The 21091-nt window shown below is 37.3% G+C and overlaps 1 protein-coding gene across 6 annotated transcripts in view; it reads right to left on the bottom strand.

The window, feature by feature from the left end:
- Positions 1–21091, bottom strand: part of YEATS2 (YEATS domain containing 2) — a 119963-nt gene that overhangs the window by 61052 nt on the left and 37820 nt on the right. For 5 of the 6 annotated variants that reach the window (XR_006609169.1, XR_006609168.1, XM_004745098.3 and 2 more), the window contains exons 6-8: positions 20164–20279; positions 9702–9863; positions 5412–5523 (exon numbers count right to left, since the gene is read on the bottom strand). Coding sequence is in view for 4 of the 6 variants with exons in the window: in XM_004745098.3 (XP_004745155.2) it covers positions 5412–5523; positions 9702–9863; positions 20164–20279 (390 nt within the window). In the remaining 2 variants the exon portion in view is untranslated. The remainder of the gene's footprint in view (positions 1–5411; positions 5524–9701; positions 9864–20163; positions 20280–21091) is intronic. The other variant, XM_045088672.1, reaches the window with a different exon arrangement.

The following is a 21091-nucleotide window of genomic DNA, read 5'->3' as shown; positions in this document are numbered from 1 at the left end:
GAAAATGTGACCCTCCAGTAATAGAGAAATGTTTAAGTAAATCATTTTTTAAAAGATTTTATTTATTTGAGAGAGAGATACAGAGAAAGGGAGAGCAAAGAGGGTTCTGAGAGGCAGACTTCCCACTGAGCAGAGAGCCCCATGTGGGGCTCAATCCCAGGACCCTGAGATCATGACCTGTGTGATCTGTGCTGAAGGCAAGACACTTAACCAACTGGGCCACATAGGCACCCCTAAAGTAAATCTTGAACCATCATTTGTAAAATATTACAAGCTACTTGAATGTTTACAAAGATGATGTAAAAAATATTTTTTAAAACAGGCTATAGGGGTGCCTGGCTGGCTCAGTCACTAGAACATGTGACTTTTGATCTTCGGTTTATAGGTGTGAGCCCCATGTTCGGTGGAAAAACTACTTAAAAAACAAAATCATTTTTTTAGGGGTACCTGGGTGGTTTAGTCGGTTAAACTCCTGACTCTTGATTTTGGCTCAGGTCATAATCTCAGCATAATCTCAAGCCCCAAGTTGGGCTCTGAGCTGGGCATGTAGCCTGCTTAAGATTCTCTCTCTCCCTGGGGTCCCTGGGTGGCTCAGTGGGTTAAGCCTCTGCCTTCACTCAGGTCATGATCTCAGGGTCCTGGGATCAAGCCCCACGTCAGGCTGTCTGCTCAGCAGGGAGCCTGCTTCCCCCTTCTCTCTATGCCTGTCTCTCTGCCTATCTATGATCTCTGTCTATCAAATAAATAAATAAAATATTAAAAAAAAAAAAGATTCTCTCTCTCCCTCACAAAACAAAATACCAAAACAAAAACCAGGAAGTAAAAAATGTTTAAAAATCATTTCTTAAAAAATAGGACAGTGGCTCAGTCAGTTGAGCCTCTGTCTTTGGCTCCAGTCATGATTTCAGGGTCTTGGAATCGAGTCCCACATTGGGTTCCCTGCCTAGTGGGGAGCCTGTTTCTCCCTCTCCCTGCTCTTGTTCTCTCTTTCTCAAATAAATAAATAAAATCTTTTAAAAATAAATAAATAAAGTGATTGGCTATAAAAATACACACATATATTGGGGCGCCTAGGTGGCTCAGTGGATTATAGCCTCTGCCTTCGTCTAGGGTCATGATCCCAGGGTGCTGGGATCGAGCCCCGCATCGGGCTCTCTGCTCTGCAGGGAGCCTGCTTCTTCCTGCTCCTGTCTCTCTCTCTGCCTGCCTCTCTGCCCACTTGTGATCTCTGTCTGCCAAATAAATAAATAAAATCTTTAAAAAAAAAAAATACACACATATAGATGACAAAATTATATATTTAAAGTATATTTACAAAACTCGAAAAAAAATAAATGAAAATTTAAGCAATATAGGCAATGCTAATAGTCACTTCCAATGTATTAGCATCATGAGTGATTTATTTTAGAGGAAAGAAAGGAATGTTAATAATATAAACAAAATTTACACTTACAAAGAGGCCAAGTTCTTATTGCTATATTTTATTTATTGCTATATTTTATTTTATTTATTTATATTCCAGCACTTTAAAAAAAGACCTACACAAAAATATAGAATATTACTCAGCCAAAAAAAGAATGAAATCTTGCCATTTGCAAGAACATGGATGGACCTAGAGGCTATTGTGGTAAGTGAATCCAGTTAAAAAGAGACAAATTATCTTTTGTAGAATCTAAAAAAAAAAAAAAAAATGAGTAAACAAACAACATCCAGAAACAGACCTATAAACACATAGAACTGGTAGTTGCCAAAGACAACAGGGGTAGGGTGTTAGGCAAAATAAGTGAAGGGATCAAGAGCTACATACTTCCAGTTATATAATTAGTAAGTCACAGGGATGAAAAGTACAGCATAGGGAATACAGTTGATAACATTTTAGTAACCTTGTATAGTGACTACACTTATAGAGCTGAGCACTGAGTAATGTATAAAATTGTTAAATCACTATGTTGTATACCTGTAGCTAATATAACACTATCCATCAACTATATTTCAAGAAAAAGAAAAAGAAAATCAGAAAAAGTTTTTGTCTAACATGAACAATGTGTTATTTGACAACCTTTTTGCTTTGCTTGAAGCAATAAAGCATTCTTAAAAAAAAAAAAGGATCTGTGGACCTTATCAGTATAAACGTTGAACAGGTGCATGTGGGTGGCTCAGCTGGTTAAGCAATGGACTCTCTTGGCTTCAGTTCAGGTCACCATCTCAGGGTCTTGAAATGAAGCCTGAGTCTGGCTCACTGCTCAGCAGGGAGTCTGTTGAGATTCTCTCTCCCTCTCCACTTTCCCCACCAGCTCATACTCCCTCCCTCTCTCCCTCTCTCTCAAAAATAAATAAATCTTTTTTAAAAAAATAAACATCACACAGTAAGATCAACAGAGGAAAACTATAAAGTTGGATAAAAAGGAAAGATGATTTACTAATCAGCGAACAGAAAACTCTAAGACTCGCAAAAAGTAGATTTCAAGTCTGGCTGAGTTCTTTAACAGCCTACACAGACATGACAACTCAGTTATGTGATCTAGTTTCAAAACAGAAAGACAATGCAGGGTGGATTCATCCTAGTCCCATGGAAGAGATCTAGTTTTAAAACTTAAATCTTAGCCAACAGTATGCCTATTAATTTTAGGCTACATCCATTTTCTTATATTTCAGAGCATGGAAATAATAGTCTCTCCAGAATGCACACTGGCTTATGATTTTCATTCTTGGGACCGTACTTTGAGACATTGATAAAATAGCACTGTTATAAAAATGGCAAGAGGAACTAGAAAGCACAACACAACACACAAGGAATTTTACAACAGGTCTGCCTGCAGATGATTTAAGGAGAGACATGAAGGCTGCCAAACATTTTTAGGGTTCTTATAAAACAAAACAAAGTCCTATCCTGTGCTACTCCAGAAATCAATGAACACAAATAAAATCAAGGTTTAAAAAAAAAAAAGCACAGTTTTAGTTAAATTTATGAAAGAACCTTCCAAAAGTTTATTTACCAAACAGATAAATGATTTGTTTGGGGAATTACTGTGCTCTGGGGTGACAGCTACTTTTTCCCCATATAGAGGAATGCAGGATGTGGGAATTTCATACATTCTGGAAACTTTAAATACTACATACTTCTAACACTTGAGTATTTAGTATTTAATGTAATTACACAATATCAAATATAGAGTAAGTATTTCAGCATTTCAGTATACTGAGAGGTCACTTAAATAGTCAGGGAAAGTACATAGGAACTTGAACTTGAAGAATGGAAAGAATTCAAACAGGCATTCTAGAGAGGGCAAGAGCATTAAAAAAAAAAAAAAGGCACAAGAGAAGAAGGCCCGAGGCACTTCTGGGGCATGAATAACTGACCTAGCTGGAGTAGTATATCCATGCAGGAGATTAGTGTAAGATGATAATCTAGGGGAAGTGTATTGAGTCAAAATGTGAAAAGCCTGGAACAGTAGGCAGGAAGTCTGAACTTGAGTAAAGGGAATTCAGAGAAGGTTTCTTAGAGAGGAAGAGCATAATGGTTCTCCTATTTCAGGAATACTAACTGGATGGTGGTGTACAGAAAGCACTGAGGGTAAAGGAGACAGATTAGAATGAAAGACACTAATTAGGAGATAGTAGAATAATGGCCTAGGCAAGATAGGGAAGGGCAAAGAGTAAGAAAGATGATGAAGAAAGAATAATAATCAGCAACTGAACAAATATTTAGAACAAAGAAGCAAGAATCCAAGATGGCTCTGAGAATTAACAGGCCAAAAAACAGGCCAGAAATAACAGGGCAAGGAATATTCCAGTACAAACAAAAATCACATAAGTACGACACAGGCGTTTAAGGCCTCAAGGCCAATCAATATATAACAAACAGTAAAATTAAGTTTTCCAGAAAAGTTGATAAGAAAATTTAAATACTGCCATTTTTAAAACAGTATTTAACAGGGGTGCCTGGAGGGCTCAGTCAGTAGAGCATGTGGTTCTTGATCTCAGGATCATGAGTTCAGGCTCCACATTGGGTATAGAAATTGCTTAAATAAATAAAATTTTAAAAATGTTTAATATGTTCAAAAATGTTTAAAAACATAAAGTTATGTCTCAGTCTTCCACCAGCAACTCTAAGTGATACAGACAATATAATAGTATGAGAGCTATGTAAAAAATTCCTTTTATTTTAGAAATTAGGGCTGGGTGTAGTGTGATAGAAGATGGTATGTGCAGTGCTTAAAATAAGATAAAAGGAAAGTAAACCATTTTAGACCTTCCTCTAATTAAGTGGGACCATATCCTGCCCCTCTGAACAAAGTGGCTACATATTCTTTATTTTGTTCCAGTTTTTTTCTAAGGTCATAAAGCAATCTAATCTTAGAGTAATCTCTAAAAAAAATAACTTCAACACAAAGTTAAACAGTGCTGTCTGTCACCAATGGAGGGCAAATTTCAGCCTTAAGGTTGAAAAGGTTGTATTGGCACAACAAAGGGAACAAAATGGGAATTCTGCAGATGTACTGAGATTCATTTAGTTCAATTTTGTGAGCCACTAATGGGAACAATGTGTTAAACCACAAAGTAAGGGTGTTTTGGGGATAAGTTTAATATTAGAAATATAGCTTATACAGAGAAAATTTACACGAGACTATATAGAAAGGGACTAGGAAAACATTTTAAAAATGGTCTTTCAATTATAAAAGCTAGACATGTTTATTATACAAAATTAGAAGAAAAAAAAAAGCAACAGACAATAAGGGCAGGAGAAATTGCCTACAATGTTATTACTTCAATTACTCCAACAAATCACAGTTAACGTTATACTATATGAAGTTTGTTTGGTACTCTGCACTTTTCATTTACTATGATTGGTACTTTTTCCCCGCATAGAGAAAACACTTCATAAAATATAAATGATAATGCCTGCATAATAAACCATGAGGCTATGTCAATGAAAAATTTCTTAAAATACTAATCAAAAGAATGACAACTTTGTACAGTACTTTCAATTTCCTAAAACGTGTTCACTTCTGTCTTTATCCTTACAAGATAAACATACCCATATCCTTATAAGATAAACAGATGAGGCTTATAATTTTCACCATTTTACAGAAAAGTAAACGCATTTTGTTTTTAAGAGTTCAGTCACTTAGTCCCAGGTAACACAGTAACAGTGAGCTCTGACCAGAGATTCAAGTCTTCTGATAATCTGGCCAGTTCATCTTTTTAAAGAATATACATTCTGCTATAATGCAACCCTCCCGCCAACCTACAGAGAACAAAGGGGTGTTGCAGTAGCCTGCATAACACAATCAAAAACGTTAATCCTCCTTCCACTGTCCTTGGCCACTTCTCTCAGGAGTCCTAACCTATGGCTTTAAGCAACCAAGTAAAAAGAGGTACTTCATTTCAGGAGAGCAACGTGTTGTTACCTTCAGATTATGTATGATATCTATCCGCTTGTTCTGGCTGTCCTTAAAATGAACTTGAACTCTGACAGGAAACTCACCCCAGCCTCTTCTGGTCAGGTGAAAAGGAGGCTCTCTAGGGAAAAGCATACATTAACACATTAAGCCATAGTCACACTCTAGAGAGGAAATGTTTTCTCATATTGGGTAAGTTAGAGATTCACAGCCTCTGACAATAATTTACATTTTCTCATTTGAAGCTCAATCAATAAATGCTGAATTTTACTGAAATGCTGAAAAGAAAAATTCAACTCAAACCTACATTAAGCTTTCAGTTACTGGACACTTAGGGCTAAGAAACATGCAGTTTACAATCCAATGTCCTCATTTTCACAGGCAGGGAACTAAGGTGATTTGATGGCTATTACCTATTGGAAGCCAGAATCCTTGACTACTTGACAGACACAGGATGTGAGGTATATGTTCCCCACACCAGACACCCATATTTATTCCCTCACTCTGGCAAAAACAGAATAAATCACAAATGCTCAATCTGAAAGTGACAATTTATTTGAAACTATCTGCTAACAGGACTTAAAAAAACATGTGTTTACCATATGATCTTCCCCACAGTGATGATGATTTTAGTGGATAGAGGAGGAATGTGTGTGAATGCTAACTGGACTGGAGAATTTTTAGTCAAAACATAATTTGTGAAGGGAAGAAAAAAGGAAAGTTGATGAAAAAAAGACGAGCAAATTGTTAATGATGTTCGGTATAGGAGGGTTCAAGATACTCTACTTCGGAGTATGTTTGGAATTTTCCATAATAAAAACATTTTAAATTTATCTGAGAGAACGTCATGTACTCAAAAATAATATGGTTTAAGTTAAAGGGGAGAGAGAATGCTTTAAAATGAAAATGTTCATTATGAATCAGTGGCTTGGAATCACTAAAATGAGAGAAGATGCCAAGATGGCAGGGAGAAAGGAACATTCAGTGGGATGTGTTTTTGCAAAACTAAGAAGAGACATGAATTCAGTAAAGACAAAGTCCAAGAACACAACCCGAGAGAAATCTAACAACAAATCTGAATTACCAAGAACAGAGCAGGAAGCTACCAGAAGGGCTCAACACAGGAAAAATCTCTTGAGTGTGAGAGTGGCCTGGAAGGAAGAAAAAGCAATAGCTATGTCATCAACCAGAGAGAAAAGAAAGCAAAGCAAACTAGAGCACCCTGGACGGGAGAAACCAGCTCAACACTGGTTGAGTTAGTAAGAGAATAACCATGATGCTGGAATAGTTTCAGACAGAAATTAAAGAACAGGGTTGGGGTCAAATGAGAAGGTCTACCTGAGACAGCAGTTTGAAATGGACACAGCGGAGCCTAGAGGCATGGTGAACTTTAAAAGAAGAATTACAGCTCTACTGATGACATGTCTGGTCATTAAATTCCAGTGAAGTAGAGAGCCTAAATTCATTCTGCAATATGCATCAATTATACTATTTGTATGTTGGATTTCTTTTAAAATGGATATGGCAAATCAGCTGTGTTCCTCAGTTTCTGTACTTTGGTTAAACTCTAGTGAATGAACAGAAAAGACTGCTGCCAGAGAAGACAGACAAACAACATAAAGGCCAGGAAAAAGGAACAATGCTTTTAAAAGGAAATTTCCTCCTAACTCTATTTTTGGAAGCAAAAAAGGAATCTAAGACTTACCAATAGACATCACCTACGGAAATGTTAAACTTCAAAAACATACACATATTTCACACAGAAATAGGACCGCCAGCCCCAAACAGACTTCTTTATTTCTGGATTCTTCACATAATGTGAAATGTATCAATGACCAAGAATGAAACAACCACAGAATACTGGGCAAAAGACATGGTTTTTTCAACACTCATGTTTGAGAGCCTAAAATGAAATTGCTCTTTTATCAATTAAACTCTACTATTAGAATAAAACAAAGTATCAAACAATTTTCTGAGGTTCCACCCAGTGAAATATGTCAAGACAATGAAGTAAGTTTTATGAACACTAAAAGGAAAAAAAATCTGATTTGCATTGAAAACCACTATCCTGATTCATTCTCTATGTGAAAATCATTAATTCAATGTAATTTTAATCCATAACTTGACACTTGGATTCTAAAGTAATCTGGAACAACATGTATGCTCAAGAATGGCCACGAAAAGATTCTTAAAATAATAGTAATAATCATCAAGGGAATATACCCTACCAAAGAGAAAATGCTATAAAGCAAACAATTTAAATAGTATAATACTGGTAAATAAACAAATATTAAGAGAGCCTAGCATTTGATCCATACTTGTATGGCACTTTAGTGTACACTGAATACAAGAAAAAGATGGATCAACCAATAAATTGATATCGGGACAGCTGTCATCCAAAAGAAGAAGATAAAAAAATCCTATTTTCTAGTATGTCACTTTCTGACCACCTATCAATTCCCATCTTTCCAGGTCCATCCCTAATCCAACTATCCTCTGACTCACTGGGAATTCCACTTATTACCCACACCAATTTTCATTACCTCTCTCTTCTCTTTATATAATTTCCTTCTCTCCTTAGCTTAGATTTCACGGTGTATCACTACCATAATAACCTCATTATAAAAGTGAGGAAATCAGTGAACTGAGAAATTAGAGTTCTCGGTGAGTTGTTCTACATCCACGTCAAAGTCCTTAAGAATGACATCAAGAGGAAACATTAGGACAACAGGTGCTAAAACTGTTTTTGAAAGAGGGAAGTAACTGGGAAATTAGTAGATGTCTGCAACAAGAAGGATCATACAATGCTCCAAAAGAGCCGAAGGGTTTTAGACAGAAAAAGGAAAAAGAAGGTCTAGAAGCCACAAATATGTGCAAGGAAGACACACCCACCCACCACCCTCCACCCTCAACACAATGGCACATGGTATGAGAGGAAAAAACAACTGCCCTTGAAAGCTGTTCTCAGAAGCAGTGTTCTCAGAAGATAGCCATGTTTTAGTTGAGTCAGGAGTAGAGGGAAACATTCTGAAGAGGGTTGAGGATATAGGAAATTTCACTGATAATAAACCAAAACCACTTCTACAATACAATCACACAACGAATGTGTATGTGATATGTAACCTCATATAAAGATATAAAGAATACACATAAGGGGCGCCTGGATGGCAAAGGTCATGACCTCATTGGTCATGAGACTGAGCCCTGCATTGTGCTCCAAGTTTGGTGTGGGATCTGCTTGAGATGCTCTCCTTCTGCCCCTCCCCCCACTCTCACGCACAAATGATCTTTCTTTCTCTCAAATAAATAAATAAAATAGGGGTCCCTGAGTGGTTCAGTTGGTTAAGCGTCTGACTCTTGATTTTGGCTCAGGTTATAATCTCAGGGTCTTGGAGTCAAACTCTGCTTTGACTTCCATGCTCAGTGGGGAGTCTGCTTAGGGATTCTCTCTCTCCCTCTTCCTTTGCCCCCCACCCCAGTCACACATGCTCCCACTCTCTTTAAAATATATAATTAAAAAAATATATATATACCTAAATGAAACAAATTTCAGAATAGCATATATATATATATAATAATTCCATCTTTGTGAAATAATAATACCAACAACAAACAGCAACTATACTAGGTAAATATATGTAAGAAAAATATCACTGGGGTTACTTCTGAGAGGATGAGATCATAGGGAACTTCCAAAATTGAATATTTCTGTAACATTAGAATCCTATGTTTAATTCTACTATATTCTGATATTTATAAAAAATAGGAACACTTCCACATTTATCTGTATCTATATAAATTCAGTTCTTTCCAGGGGGAGAAAATTCCATTAATATAATTCTGACAATAATATATATTATATTATATATATAATAATATTACATTATATAATAATGTTATTATATAATATATATTATTATATTAATCTAATATAATACTGCCTTTCCAGGGAGACAATAATCTGCAAGAGGGAACCACAGATAAACCCTATTGTGATGCTGCGGGGGGAGGGACAGGGTGGTGGGGTTATGGACATTGGGGAGGGTATGTGCTATGGTGAGTGCTGTGAAATGTGTAAACCTGGCAATTCACAGACCTGTACCCCTGGGGATAAAAATACATTATATGTTTATAAAAAGATTAAAAAATTAATTTAAAAAACTCTATTGTGACTAAAAGCCAAAGCTAAGTAAATTATTAATAATATAATAATTAAAGGGAATGTTCTCAAGTTAAATCACTCTTCTTCCACTTCAGTAAAGCTGTACTTTTTAAATTAAGTAACTCAACTGTGCTTACCTAACCTCCACAAGGTCATTTGGCTTATAGCTGGGATGAAGAAAGAACCAAACTTTCTTGACGAAATGATTAATACTGGGTTCTCTACGAGACCCTCGGACATATACCATCCACTTGTGGGTTGACTGGTCATTTTCTTCTCTCTTATCAGGAGGTATGTACCTAAAGGAGAAAGAAGAAAGTAACTTAAATTTTTTTTTCCTTCAAACCCTAACAAAACAATTAATTCCTACTTAAAACAAGATTAAAAATCAGTTATAAGAAAACAACTGGGAATTCACAAATATGTGAAGATCAAGCAACACACTACTAAACAACCAATGAGTCAAAGATGAAATCAAAGAGAAATTTTAAAAATCTTATGACAAATGGGGCGCCTGGGTGGCTCAGTGGGTTAAGCCGCTGCCTTTGGCTCAGGTCATGATCTCAGGGTCCTGGGATCGAGTCCCGAATCAGGCTCTCTGCTCAGCAGGGAGCCTGCTTCCTCCTCTCTCTCTGCCTGCCTCTCTGCCTGCTTGTGATCTCTCTCTGTCAAATAAATAAATAAAATCTTTAAAAAAAAAAAATCTTATGACAAGTGAAAATGAAAAAAAAAAGATAAGTGAAAATGGAAATACAACATACCAAAACTTAAGGGATGAAGCAAAAGGTTTTATGGAGGAAATTCATAGCAATAAATGCCTACATTAAAAAAAATTTCAATCTAACTTTACACCACAAAAAACTAGAAAAAGAACTAAGCCCAAAATTAGTAGAGAAAAGGAAATAAAGATGAAAGTGAAAGTAGAGACAAAAAGACAAGAGAAAAGATTAAAGACTAAAGAGCTGTTTTGTTAAAAAGATAAAACAGACAAACCTCTGCCTTACTTAACAAGGAAAAAAAGAGAAGGACGCAAATAATAAAATTATTTTAAAAAGAGGACACATTACAACTAACATCACACAAATACAAAGGATCATAAAACTATGAATAATTATAGGGGCACGCAGCTGACTTAGTCAGTAAAGCATGTGACTCTTTATCTCAGGGTTATAAGTTTAAGTACTACACTGGGTGCAGCGATTACTTAAAAATAAAATCTTAGGGGTGTTTGGGTGGCTCAGTAGGTTAAAGCCTCTGTCTTCGGTGCGGGTCATGATCCCAGGGTCCTGGGATTGAGCCCCATATCCGGCTCTCTGCTCAGCAGGGAGCCTGCTTCTTCCTCTCTCTCTCTCTCTCTGCCTGCCTCTCAGCCTACTTGTGATCTCTATCTGTCAAATAAATAAATAAAATATTTTTAAAAAATTAAAATAAAATAAAATCTTAAAAATAGATAAGTAAAATGTTTAAGAAAAAAACTATGAAAAATTATATGTTGACAAAGTGAACAACCTAGAAGAAATGGATAAATTCCTAGAAACATACATACTATCATGACTGATTCATGAAGACAGAAAATGTGAACAGAACAACTACTAGTAAGGAGACTGAATCAGTAATCAAAGACCTCCCAACAAAGGAAATTCCAGGATCAGATGGCGTAAAGGATGGTTTCTACTAAATATGTGAAGAATTGATACAAATCTTCCTCAAACTTTTACAAAAAATACAGGGGAACACTTATAAGTTCATTTTACAAAGCTAGCATTACCCTGACCCCAAAGCCAAACAATAACACTACAAGAAAATTACAAGCCAATATCCCTGAAAAATATACAAGTAAAAATCCCCAACAACATATTAGTGAACAGAATTCAACAGTACATTAAAAAAGGATCACACATGATGACCAAATGGTAGTTACCGGGGATGCAAGGATGATTCAATATCTGCAGATTTATCAGTATGATATACACTAATAAAGTGAAAGATAAAAATCGTATGATCATTTCAACAGATGCAGAAAAAATACTTGATGCAATTCAACATCTATTCTTGATAACAACTCTCAACAAACTGGGTACAGAGGTGGTACACTTCAAAATAATAAAGGCCATATATGACAAGCCTACAGCTAACATAATGGTGAAAAACTGAAAGCTTTTCTTCTAAGATCAAGAACAAGACAAAGATACTCACTGTCTCCACTTTTATTCAACATAGTACTAAGGAAGAAGAACAGTGTCTCTATTTGAACATAATGTGATATTATATACAGAAAATCCTAAAGACTCCACCCCAAAACCGTTAAAACTAATAAAAAGGAGTGTTTGGGTGGCTCAGTTGGTTAAGTGTCTGACTCTCGATTTCGGCTCAGGTCATGATCTCACGGTCCTGAAATCAAGCTCTGCATTGGGCTCTGCACTCAGCAGGGGGTCTGCTTGTCCCTGCCCCCCCAAACCCCTCCCCCTACTTTCTCTCAAACAAACAAAATCTTTGAAAAATAAAAAAATGAAAATAAGATAAAACTAACAAATTCAGTAAAGGTGCATGATATAAAGTTGAAATAAAAAATCAATTGTGTTTCTAACACTAACAATTATCAGAAAGAAAATCAAGAAAATAATCCCATGTATAACTGCACCAAAAATAGTAACATATTTAGGAATAAATTTAACTAAGGAAGTGGAAGACCAGCACACTGAAAACTGTAAGATAGTGATGAAAGAAACTGAAGAAGACACAAATAAATAAAAAGATATTCCAAGCTCACGGACTAGAAGAATTATTATTGTTAAAATGGCCATACTACCCAAATCAATCTATAGATTTAGTTTAATCCTTATCAAAATCCTAATAGCATTTTTCTTTTTTTTTTTTAAAGATTTTATTTACTTTATTGTAAGAATACATTATATAATACATGTGACATTAAAAATATGTATTAATCAACTGTTAATGTTATCGGTAAGGCTTCCAGTCAACAGTAGGCTATTAGTAGTTAAGGTTCTAGGGAGTCAAAGGTTACACATGGGTTTTTTTGTTTGTTTTTTTTTTTAATTTAAGAAAGAGAATGAGTGCACAAGTGAGTGGGGGATGAGGGGAGCCGGAGAGGGAGAGAGAGAATCTTAAGAAGGCTCCATGCTCAATGCTCAGGGGCTCAAACTAGCAACTTTGAGATCATGACCTGAGCCAAAATCATGAGTTGAATGCTGGGGTGCCTGGATGGCTCAGTCACTTAAGTGTCTTTTTTAATTTTTTTTTAAGATTTTATTTATTTGATAAGCAGAGATCACAAGTAGGCAGAGAGGCAAGTGGTGGGGGGAGGGGAAAGCAGGCCCCCTGCTAAGCAGAGAGCCCAGTGTGGGGCTTGATCCCAGGACCCCAGGATCATGACCTGAGATGAAAGCAGAGGCTTTAACCCACTGAGCCACCCAGGCACCCCAAGTGTCTATCTTTTAATCTCAGCTCAAGTCATGATCTTGGGGTCCCGGGATTGAGCCCTGCATTGGGCTCCATGCTCAGTGGGGAGTCCGCTTGAGTATTCTCTCTCTCCCTCTCCTTCTGCCTCTCCCCCTCCCCATCTCTTAAATAAATAAACCTAAAAAAAAGAAGTTGGATGCTTAACCAACTGAGCCACCCAGGTGCCCTTATAACTGTGCAGGAGGTTGGTGGCCCTACCGTCGAATTGCTCAAGATTCCTTAAAGGTCAACTGAGTGTGTGTGTGTGTGTGTGTGTGTGTGTATAATGGACTGTTCTTCAGCCATAAGAAGGCAATTCTGGCTTTGGTGAGAACATGGATGATCGCGGAGGGCATTATGCTAAGTGGAATAAGCCAGAGGGAGAAAGACAAATACTACATGGTATCACTTATATATGAAATGTAAAAAAAAGTCAAACTCATAGAAGCACAGCAGAAAAAGTTACCAGAGGCTGGAGGTAGGGGAAACAGAGAGAAGTTGGCAAAAGGGGATAAACTTTCAGCTTTGAGATGATAAGGTCTAAGGATCTAATGTATAATTGGTGACTAATGTAGGGAATAAAATTCACTGAAAAAATAGAGCTTAAATGTTCATACACACACACACACACACAAGAGGGTGCCTGGCTGGCTCAATTGATGGAGCTTAAGACTCTTGATCTCAGGGTTCTGAGTTCAAGCCCGACACTTGTTGTAGAGATTATTTAAAAATAAAATCTGAGGGGCGCCTGGGTGGCTCAGTGGGTTAAAGCCTCTGCCTTTGGCTCAGGTCATGATCCCATGGTCCTGGGATCGAGCCCCACATCGGGCTTTCTGCTCAGCAGGGAGCCTGCTTCCTCCTCTCTCTCTCTCTCTTTCTGCCTGCCTCTCTGCCTACTTGTGATCTCTGTCAAATAAATAAAATTTTAAAATCTTTTTTTTTAAAGATTTTTTTTTAAATTTATTTGACAGAGAGAGATCACAAGTAGGCAGAGAGACAGGCAGAGAGAGAGAGGAGGAAGCAGGCTCCCTGCTGAGCAGAAAGCCTGATGCAGGACTCGACCCCAGGACCCCGAGATTATGACCTGAGCCGAAAGCAGCGGTTTAACCCACTGAGCCACCCAGGCGCCCTAAAATTTAAAAATCCTTTAAAAAATCCTTAAAAAACAAATCTAAAAAAAAAAAGTGAGTTGATGAGGGATGTGTTGTTAAATTAACTTGATGGCAGGAATCCCTTCAAAATGCATACATGCATCAAATCATAATATACACTTTAAATCTTTTGTCAGTTATATGTCAGTAAGGCTGAATTTTTTTTTTAACTGAAGTACAGTTGACACAATGTTACATTAGTTTCAGGTGTACAATGATTCAACAATACATTATGCTATGCTCACCCTATCTATTCCCATATGCTACTACAATACCAGTGACTATAATATTCCCTATACTGGACCTTTCTTCCCCATGACTTCTTCATTCCATAACTGGAAGGTTATATCCCCACTCCCCTAAAAAAACTTTTTCTTAAAAAATTGAATCCCACCAAGATTTAACAGCTCTATCACCCAACCAAGCAAAGTGAGTCTTTACAGTTAATCCTTTTCTTTTAAACTTTTTTTTTTTCCTGGTCTAAGGAACATTCCCTTAAAGTTTGTTTTATTTTCTGATGACCACGACGCAATTAAAAAAAAAAAATCAACCCTGCTTTTCCAAGTTGATACATGAGATAGAAATAAACTGGCATATTACTGGATTAGGGATGCTCTAACCTTTGTGTCGATTTCATTCAGCTTTCAGGGTGTTAGAACCCTGAACTCTTCTGGTTCTTACCCATTGCTGCCAGGAAGGTTACAACTGGTCTCTCACATTTTAAAAGCAAAAACAAACCATTCCCTTCAGTCCTGATAATGGTAAAACTAGTATCTTTAGCTCTCCCTTTATTTCATGAGGCCTCCTTATCACATTCTGTTGGAAAATACGGTCATGGCCCTCTATATGTTTATCTATGTCTATGCTTACCCTTAATAACGCAGTGGGCCAAATTATATTGATATCTAATATTAATCCAAACTTGCATTTCTTGATCATGAAGTATTATCATTTCTGTACTTAATGAATTCCGTTTCCTAACGATTTTGTTCAGTATTTCTGCACCTATATTCATAACTGTGAATATCCTACAGTTTTCCTTTTCTTACAAACTGTTTAGCCTTATTTAAAAAGTTAGGCTACTCTCATAACATAAACTAACAAGAGTTGTTTCTTTTTCCCCAGAAGATTTGGGGGGTTTGGTTACTTTTTTTTGTATTTTAAGTAATCTCTACACTCCCAATGTGGGGCTCAAACTCATGACTGCTAGATCAAGAATCTCTACTAACTAAGCCAGCCAGACTTCCCTCCCCAGAAGATTTCGTAAACAACTGAAATTATGTGCTCACTCAGCCTGTAAAGCAATCTAAGCCTAGTAGTTTGGTTTGCTTTTGTGATGGCAATGTTTTAAAAATCAGTAATTAAACTTAGTAGTTCAAAGACTCTTCAAGATTTTTCCTAAGTCCTAAGTTGTATTTTTCTAGGAACTCTCATTTCACCTAAATTTTCCATTGGCATAAAGGTATTCACTATTGTTTTTTAAAGATTTTATTTATTTATTTGACAGAGATCATAAGTAGGCAGAGAGGCAGGCAGAGAGAGGCGGGGAAGCAGGCTCCCCGCTGAGCAGAAAGCCCATTGTGGGGATTGATCCCTGAGATCATGACCTGAGCCAAAGGCAGAGGCTTAACCCACTGAGCCACCCCGTTGCCCCGGGTGTTCATTATTTATCTCTTTAATAGTACAGCATCGGGGCGCCTGGGTGGCTCAGTGGGTTAAGCCGCTGCCTTTGGCTCAGGTCATGATCTCGGGGTCCTGGGATCGAGTCCCGCATCGGGCTCTCTGCTCAGCAGGGAGCCTGCTTCCCTCTCTCTCTCTGTCTGCCTCTCCATCTACTTGTGATTTCTCTCTGTCAAATAAATTTTTAAAAAAATCTTTAAAAAAAAAAAAATAGTACAGCATCTTTGGCTATGCCCTTTTCCATTTCTAATATTTTTGTTTTCTTTCTCTTCTCCTTAGTTTCACTAAGTTTGTGTATACTTTTTCCCCTAATTTCTTTGCTTCTCCTACTGCATTATTTTGTCTAAATGAGATGTTTAGTTCACTAATTTTATTTATTTTTATTTTTTTTAAAGATTTTATTTATTTATTTGACACAGAGAGATCACAAGTAGGCAGAGAGGCAGGCAGAGAGAGAGAGGAGGAAGCAGGCTCCCTGCTGAGCAGAGAGCCCGATGCGGGACTCGATCCCAGGACCCTGAGATCACGACCTGAGCCGAAGGCAGCGGCTTAACCCACTGAGCCATCCAGGCGCCCCAGGTTCACTAATTTTAAACTTTTCTTCTATTCCATTTTCTTCTACTGTAAATATTTCCTTTTAAATATCCCTTTAGTGTTATCCGACAAATTTTTATTTTATTATTTATTTTGGATATTTAAATGTGATTTTTCATTGACTTATGTGTTGTTCAGAAGTAGTTTGAATTTCTAGACATAAAGTTTTCTAGGGGCACCTGGGTAGTTCTTTGAGTTAAGTGTCTGACCTTGGCTTTGGTCATGATCTCTGGATCCTGGAAATGAGCCCCACATTGTCTGCTTCTCCCTCTCCCTCTGCCTGACCCCCACTTGTGCCCTGTCACTCTCTCAAATAGATACAATCTTTAAAAAAGAAAAGAAAAAGTTCCCTAGTTTTCCTACTGTTACCGATTAACTATACTGTAACGTATAGTTAATCGGTAACAGTAGGAAAACTAGGGAACTTTTTCTTTTAACAATAGTCAAAAAATTAGTCTGGTTGGGGGGGGCCTGGGTGGCACCATCAGTTGAGCTTCCAGCTTTGGTTTTGGGTCCTGGTCTCAAGGTCAAGCTCCGAGCTTAGAGCAAAGTTGGCTTGAGACTCTCTTTCCCTCTGCCCTTCCCTCACGCACTCAAGTGCACTCTGTCAAAAAAATAAATAAATCTTCAAAAAACAAAACAAAACCAAAACGTAGTCTGCGAGCACCTGGCTTGCTGAATCAGTGGAGCATGTGACTCTTATCTCGGGGTTGTGGGTTCAAGCTCCAAGCTGGGTGCAGAGATGGCTTAACAATAAAATCTTAAAAAAAAAAAAAAAAGTCTGTACTCCTTGAAGTTTACTTTATGGCCTATTGTGTAGTCCATTTTCATAAACGTTCCTTAAGTGCTTAAAAATGTTTAACTAGGGACACCTGGGAGGCTCAGTCAGTTAAGCATCCAACTCAGGTCATGATCTCTGTGTCATGGGTCCCACACTAGGCTCTGCACTCTGCAGAATCTGCTTCAGCCTCTCCCTCTGCTCCTCCCCCAACTTACTCTTGCTCTTACTCTTTCAAATAAATAAATAGTATCTTTTTAAAAAATGCTTCAACTATTACATGTATTAGTCTATACGTATATATTAGATCAACTTTATTAACTGAAGTTCAGATATTTTACATTCATACAAGCATTTTGAGTGGGAACACAAGCAGGGGGAGTGGGAGAGGGAGAAGCAGACTCCCCACTAAGCAAGGAGCCTGATGCAGGACTCGATCCCAGGACACTAGGATCATGACCCAAGCCGAAGGCAGCTGCTTTACAACTGAGACACCCAGGGGCCCAATTTCTATCTTTTAAATAGCTAACTAAATCCCTAGGCAATTTTTATGATTATTGATAAATTTAGATTTGTTACTAAATTATTTTATATTATTTGTCTTGTTCTTTCTCTTTTTCATATCCCTTCCCCTGTCCCTACTTGCCTTCTTTTGGAATCAGGGATCCTCCCCCTTTTTTACATTCAATTTCCCTATCTTCCTCTTACTACCTTTTTTTTTTTCATGATTTTATTTATTTATTTATTTGACAGAGAGAGAGAGAGAGAGAGGGAGATCATAAGTAGGCAGAGAGAGAGGAGGAAGCAGGTTTCCCCCAGAGCAGAGAGACCAATGCAGGGCTTGATCCCAGGATCCTGAAATCATGACCTGAGCTGAAGGCAGAGGCCCAACCCACTGAGCCACCCAGACTCCCCTCCTCTTAAACTACTTTTTAAGTTTAAATCTCTATGTCTAGGGTTGCCTAGGTGGATCAGTTGGTTCAGTATCTGCCTTCAGCTCTGGTCATGAACCCAAGGTCCTGGGATTGAGTCCCGCATCTGGCTCTCTGCTCAGTGGGAGCCTGCTTCTCCCTCTGCCTGCTCTGTCTGCCACTCCCTCTGCTTGTGCTCTCTCTGACAAATACATAAAAATCTTAAAAAAAAAAACAAAACAACAACAACAAAAAACTATGTCTACTCTTTTAGTTATTATCTTAGACATTATAATATTCTTAACAAGTCTAATGTAAATCAGTAATTTTTCCCTCTTCCAGAACAAACAAAGACTTTATAACTCTAATGCTAAGCATACCCTCTCTCCCTAAAATCCATGATGAACCATTATTTGTTGTAGCTGGTCTTGAAAAAACCCCAACACCTACAAATTAAGTGTAATTGTTCGAAAATGTCAATGATGATTTCTCCCCAGTCTTCTGGTGGGTCCATCTACATTTCCAGTTTTGGATTTTCTGAGCTGACCGGTCTTGCATTACTTTTAAGATGCCAACTCTTAACACTTCACATGGTCTCAGAGTTAGCTAAATGCATGCTAATTCTATAATAATCTATAAATAGAAATCTAACTGCCTTAATCATATTCTATGCTTCCATTTTAAAACTATCACACAGACGATTAGAAATCTTTGCTTTTATTATCCCAAAGCTTTTAAATGTTCTTTTTTTAAAGTTTTTAATGTTCTTGTTTGTTATTTGTGGTCCATTAACTGGGGGTTGGAAGATTCCCCCAACCTGATTTTTCCCCCCAAATAACTACCGTCTGCCTGAATCCTTTATTTTCAATAACTGAGTATTAATTACAATTTTCGTAAATCTATCAACTTATTCAACAATCAAATATTTAGTGCATACCAACTACTGTATGATATAAAACAAACAAGACATACTTTCTACCCTAAAGAAATTCCAGTGTGATTTGGGAAAAATACACAGAAATAGGAAATGATGATATAATATGAAAAAGATGACAAGAGAGCATAGAGAAAATACGCCTAATGAGGGAAAAGAAAGGTAAAGACTTTGTGAGAAAATAACATTCTTATGCTATTTGAGGATTTCTATCTTTATCTATTTCTAGTTAGTTGGCAAAAGGATGCCACTCCCACAAGACACCATGAGATCATATTGTTAAAGAGCTAGTCCTTCAGCTTGGAGAAATTCTGTCTTCAAGACATACTCTGTAACTTTCTGTTAAAAATTTAAAACATTTCAATTTGAACAACAAATATTTTTTAGCAATTAGCTAAGGCCCCCAAGGATAGACCTAGGTCAGAAAGTTAAAAGTTCTTATAACTTATCCACAATAATATGCTTGATAAAAATATACCATTTGTAAATGGAGCACCTAGCTGGCTCAGCCTATGGAGTATGCAATTCTTGATTTTAGGGTTGTGAGTTCCAGCCCCACTTTGGATACAGGGATTACTTAAAAATAAAATCTTTAAAAAAAAAAAAAAATCCCATTTGTATAAAAGCTCATGTCTCAGAAATGTTTACCAAGCACAATTTTATTCTATGTCAAAGATTAGCAGACATACTGAGGCAGTTTCAAGTCTCTGGACCTCAAGTTTACTTTTAAAACAACTAAAAGTTGGGGCGCCTGGGTGGCTCAGTGGATTAAGCCGCTGCCTTCGGCTCAGGTCATGATCTCAGGGTCCTGGGATCGAGTCCCACATTGGGCTCTCTGCTCAGCAGGGAGCCTGCTTCCCTCTCCCTCTCTCTCTCTGGCTGCCTCTCTGTCTACTTGTGATTTCTCTCCGTCAAATAAATAAATCTTTAAAAAAAAAAAAAAAAAAAAAAAAAAAAAAAAAAAACAACTAAAAGTTTAAGGGAAAAAATCCTTACGGCCTCATCCTACAGTAATACTACAATAATAAAAGTATGCCAGAATACTAACATAAATGGATAACTGAAAGTAAAAGAATTCAACTGGATACTCACTTGGACACATTGCCCACAACTATTGTTTTCTTTACAAAAAGTCGCGAAGTCTCATCTCCTGTGAGATCAGCATTCCGCTGCTCTGTTTTATGAGAGGCAGTAATACTAGCGGTGTCCTGAAAGAAATCATAATCAATTTTCACTTTCAATTTGGACAATATCCAATGGGCAGAAACCACAAAATCATAGTATGATTGGAACAACTCAGATTTTTTTTTATTCCTTACAAAATTCTCTGGTTTTGTGGTACCTCTCAGAGCATAAAAGTAATTTTACTGTATCTTTTGCATTTGTTTGCAAAACATATTTGTTCACTATAACTCCATGTGTTTGTACATGTTTTTAACAGACACCCTTGTGCTATATATGCAAATAGGATATGGAAGGATATACAAGAAACTATTACAATGGTTACCTCTGGGAAATGGGAATGGGGAGAGGGATCAATGGAATTTACTTTCTTTTCAACTTTCTGTATTTATTAAAAATTTTTCAGTGAGAAGTAACATAGACAAGTGACTAAAGTCTGACTATGTACATAGACTGCCAGGGTTTAAATCTTGGCTCTTCCACTGACTAGATGTGAAGTTTTGTGTAATTACTTAACTTCTTTTCTGTCTCAATTTCCTCATCTATAAAATAAGGATAACAGGAACACCTGGCTGACTCAGTCAGTGGAGCATGTGATGGTTGATCTCCGGACTCTGAGTTTGAGCCCATCTTGGGTATAGAGGTTACTTAAAAATAAAAATTTTTTAAAAACCTAGGGTGCCTGGATGGCTCAGTTGGTTAAGCATCCGACTCTTAATTTCAGCTCAGGTCATGATCTCAGGGTCCTGGGATTGAGCCCTGAGCTGGACTCCGTACTGAGTGTAGAGCCTCCTTAAGATTCTCTCTCTCCCTCTCCCTCTGCAATCCCCTACCACTT

The sequence above is a fragment of the Mustela putorius genome, unplaced genomic scaffold (genome assembly GCF_011764305.1).
Source record: "Mustela putorius furo isolate JIRA1106 unplaced genomic scaffold, ASM1176430v1.1 tig00003834_pilon_pilon_pilon, whole genome shotgun sequence".
In the NCBI taxonomy this organism is placed as follows: domain Eukaryota; kingdom Metazoa; phylum Chordata; class Mammalia; order Carnivora; family Mustelidae; genus Mustela; species Mustela putorius.
This window is presented reverse-complemented; position numbering and strand designations above follow the sequence as displayed.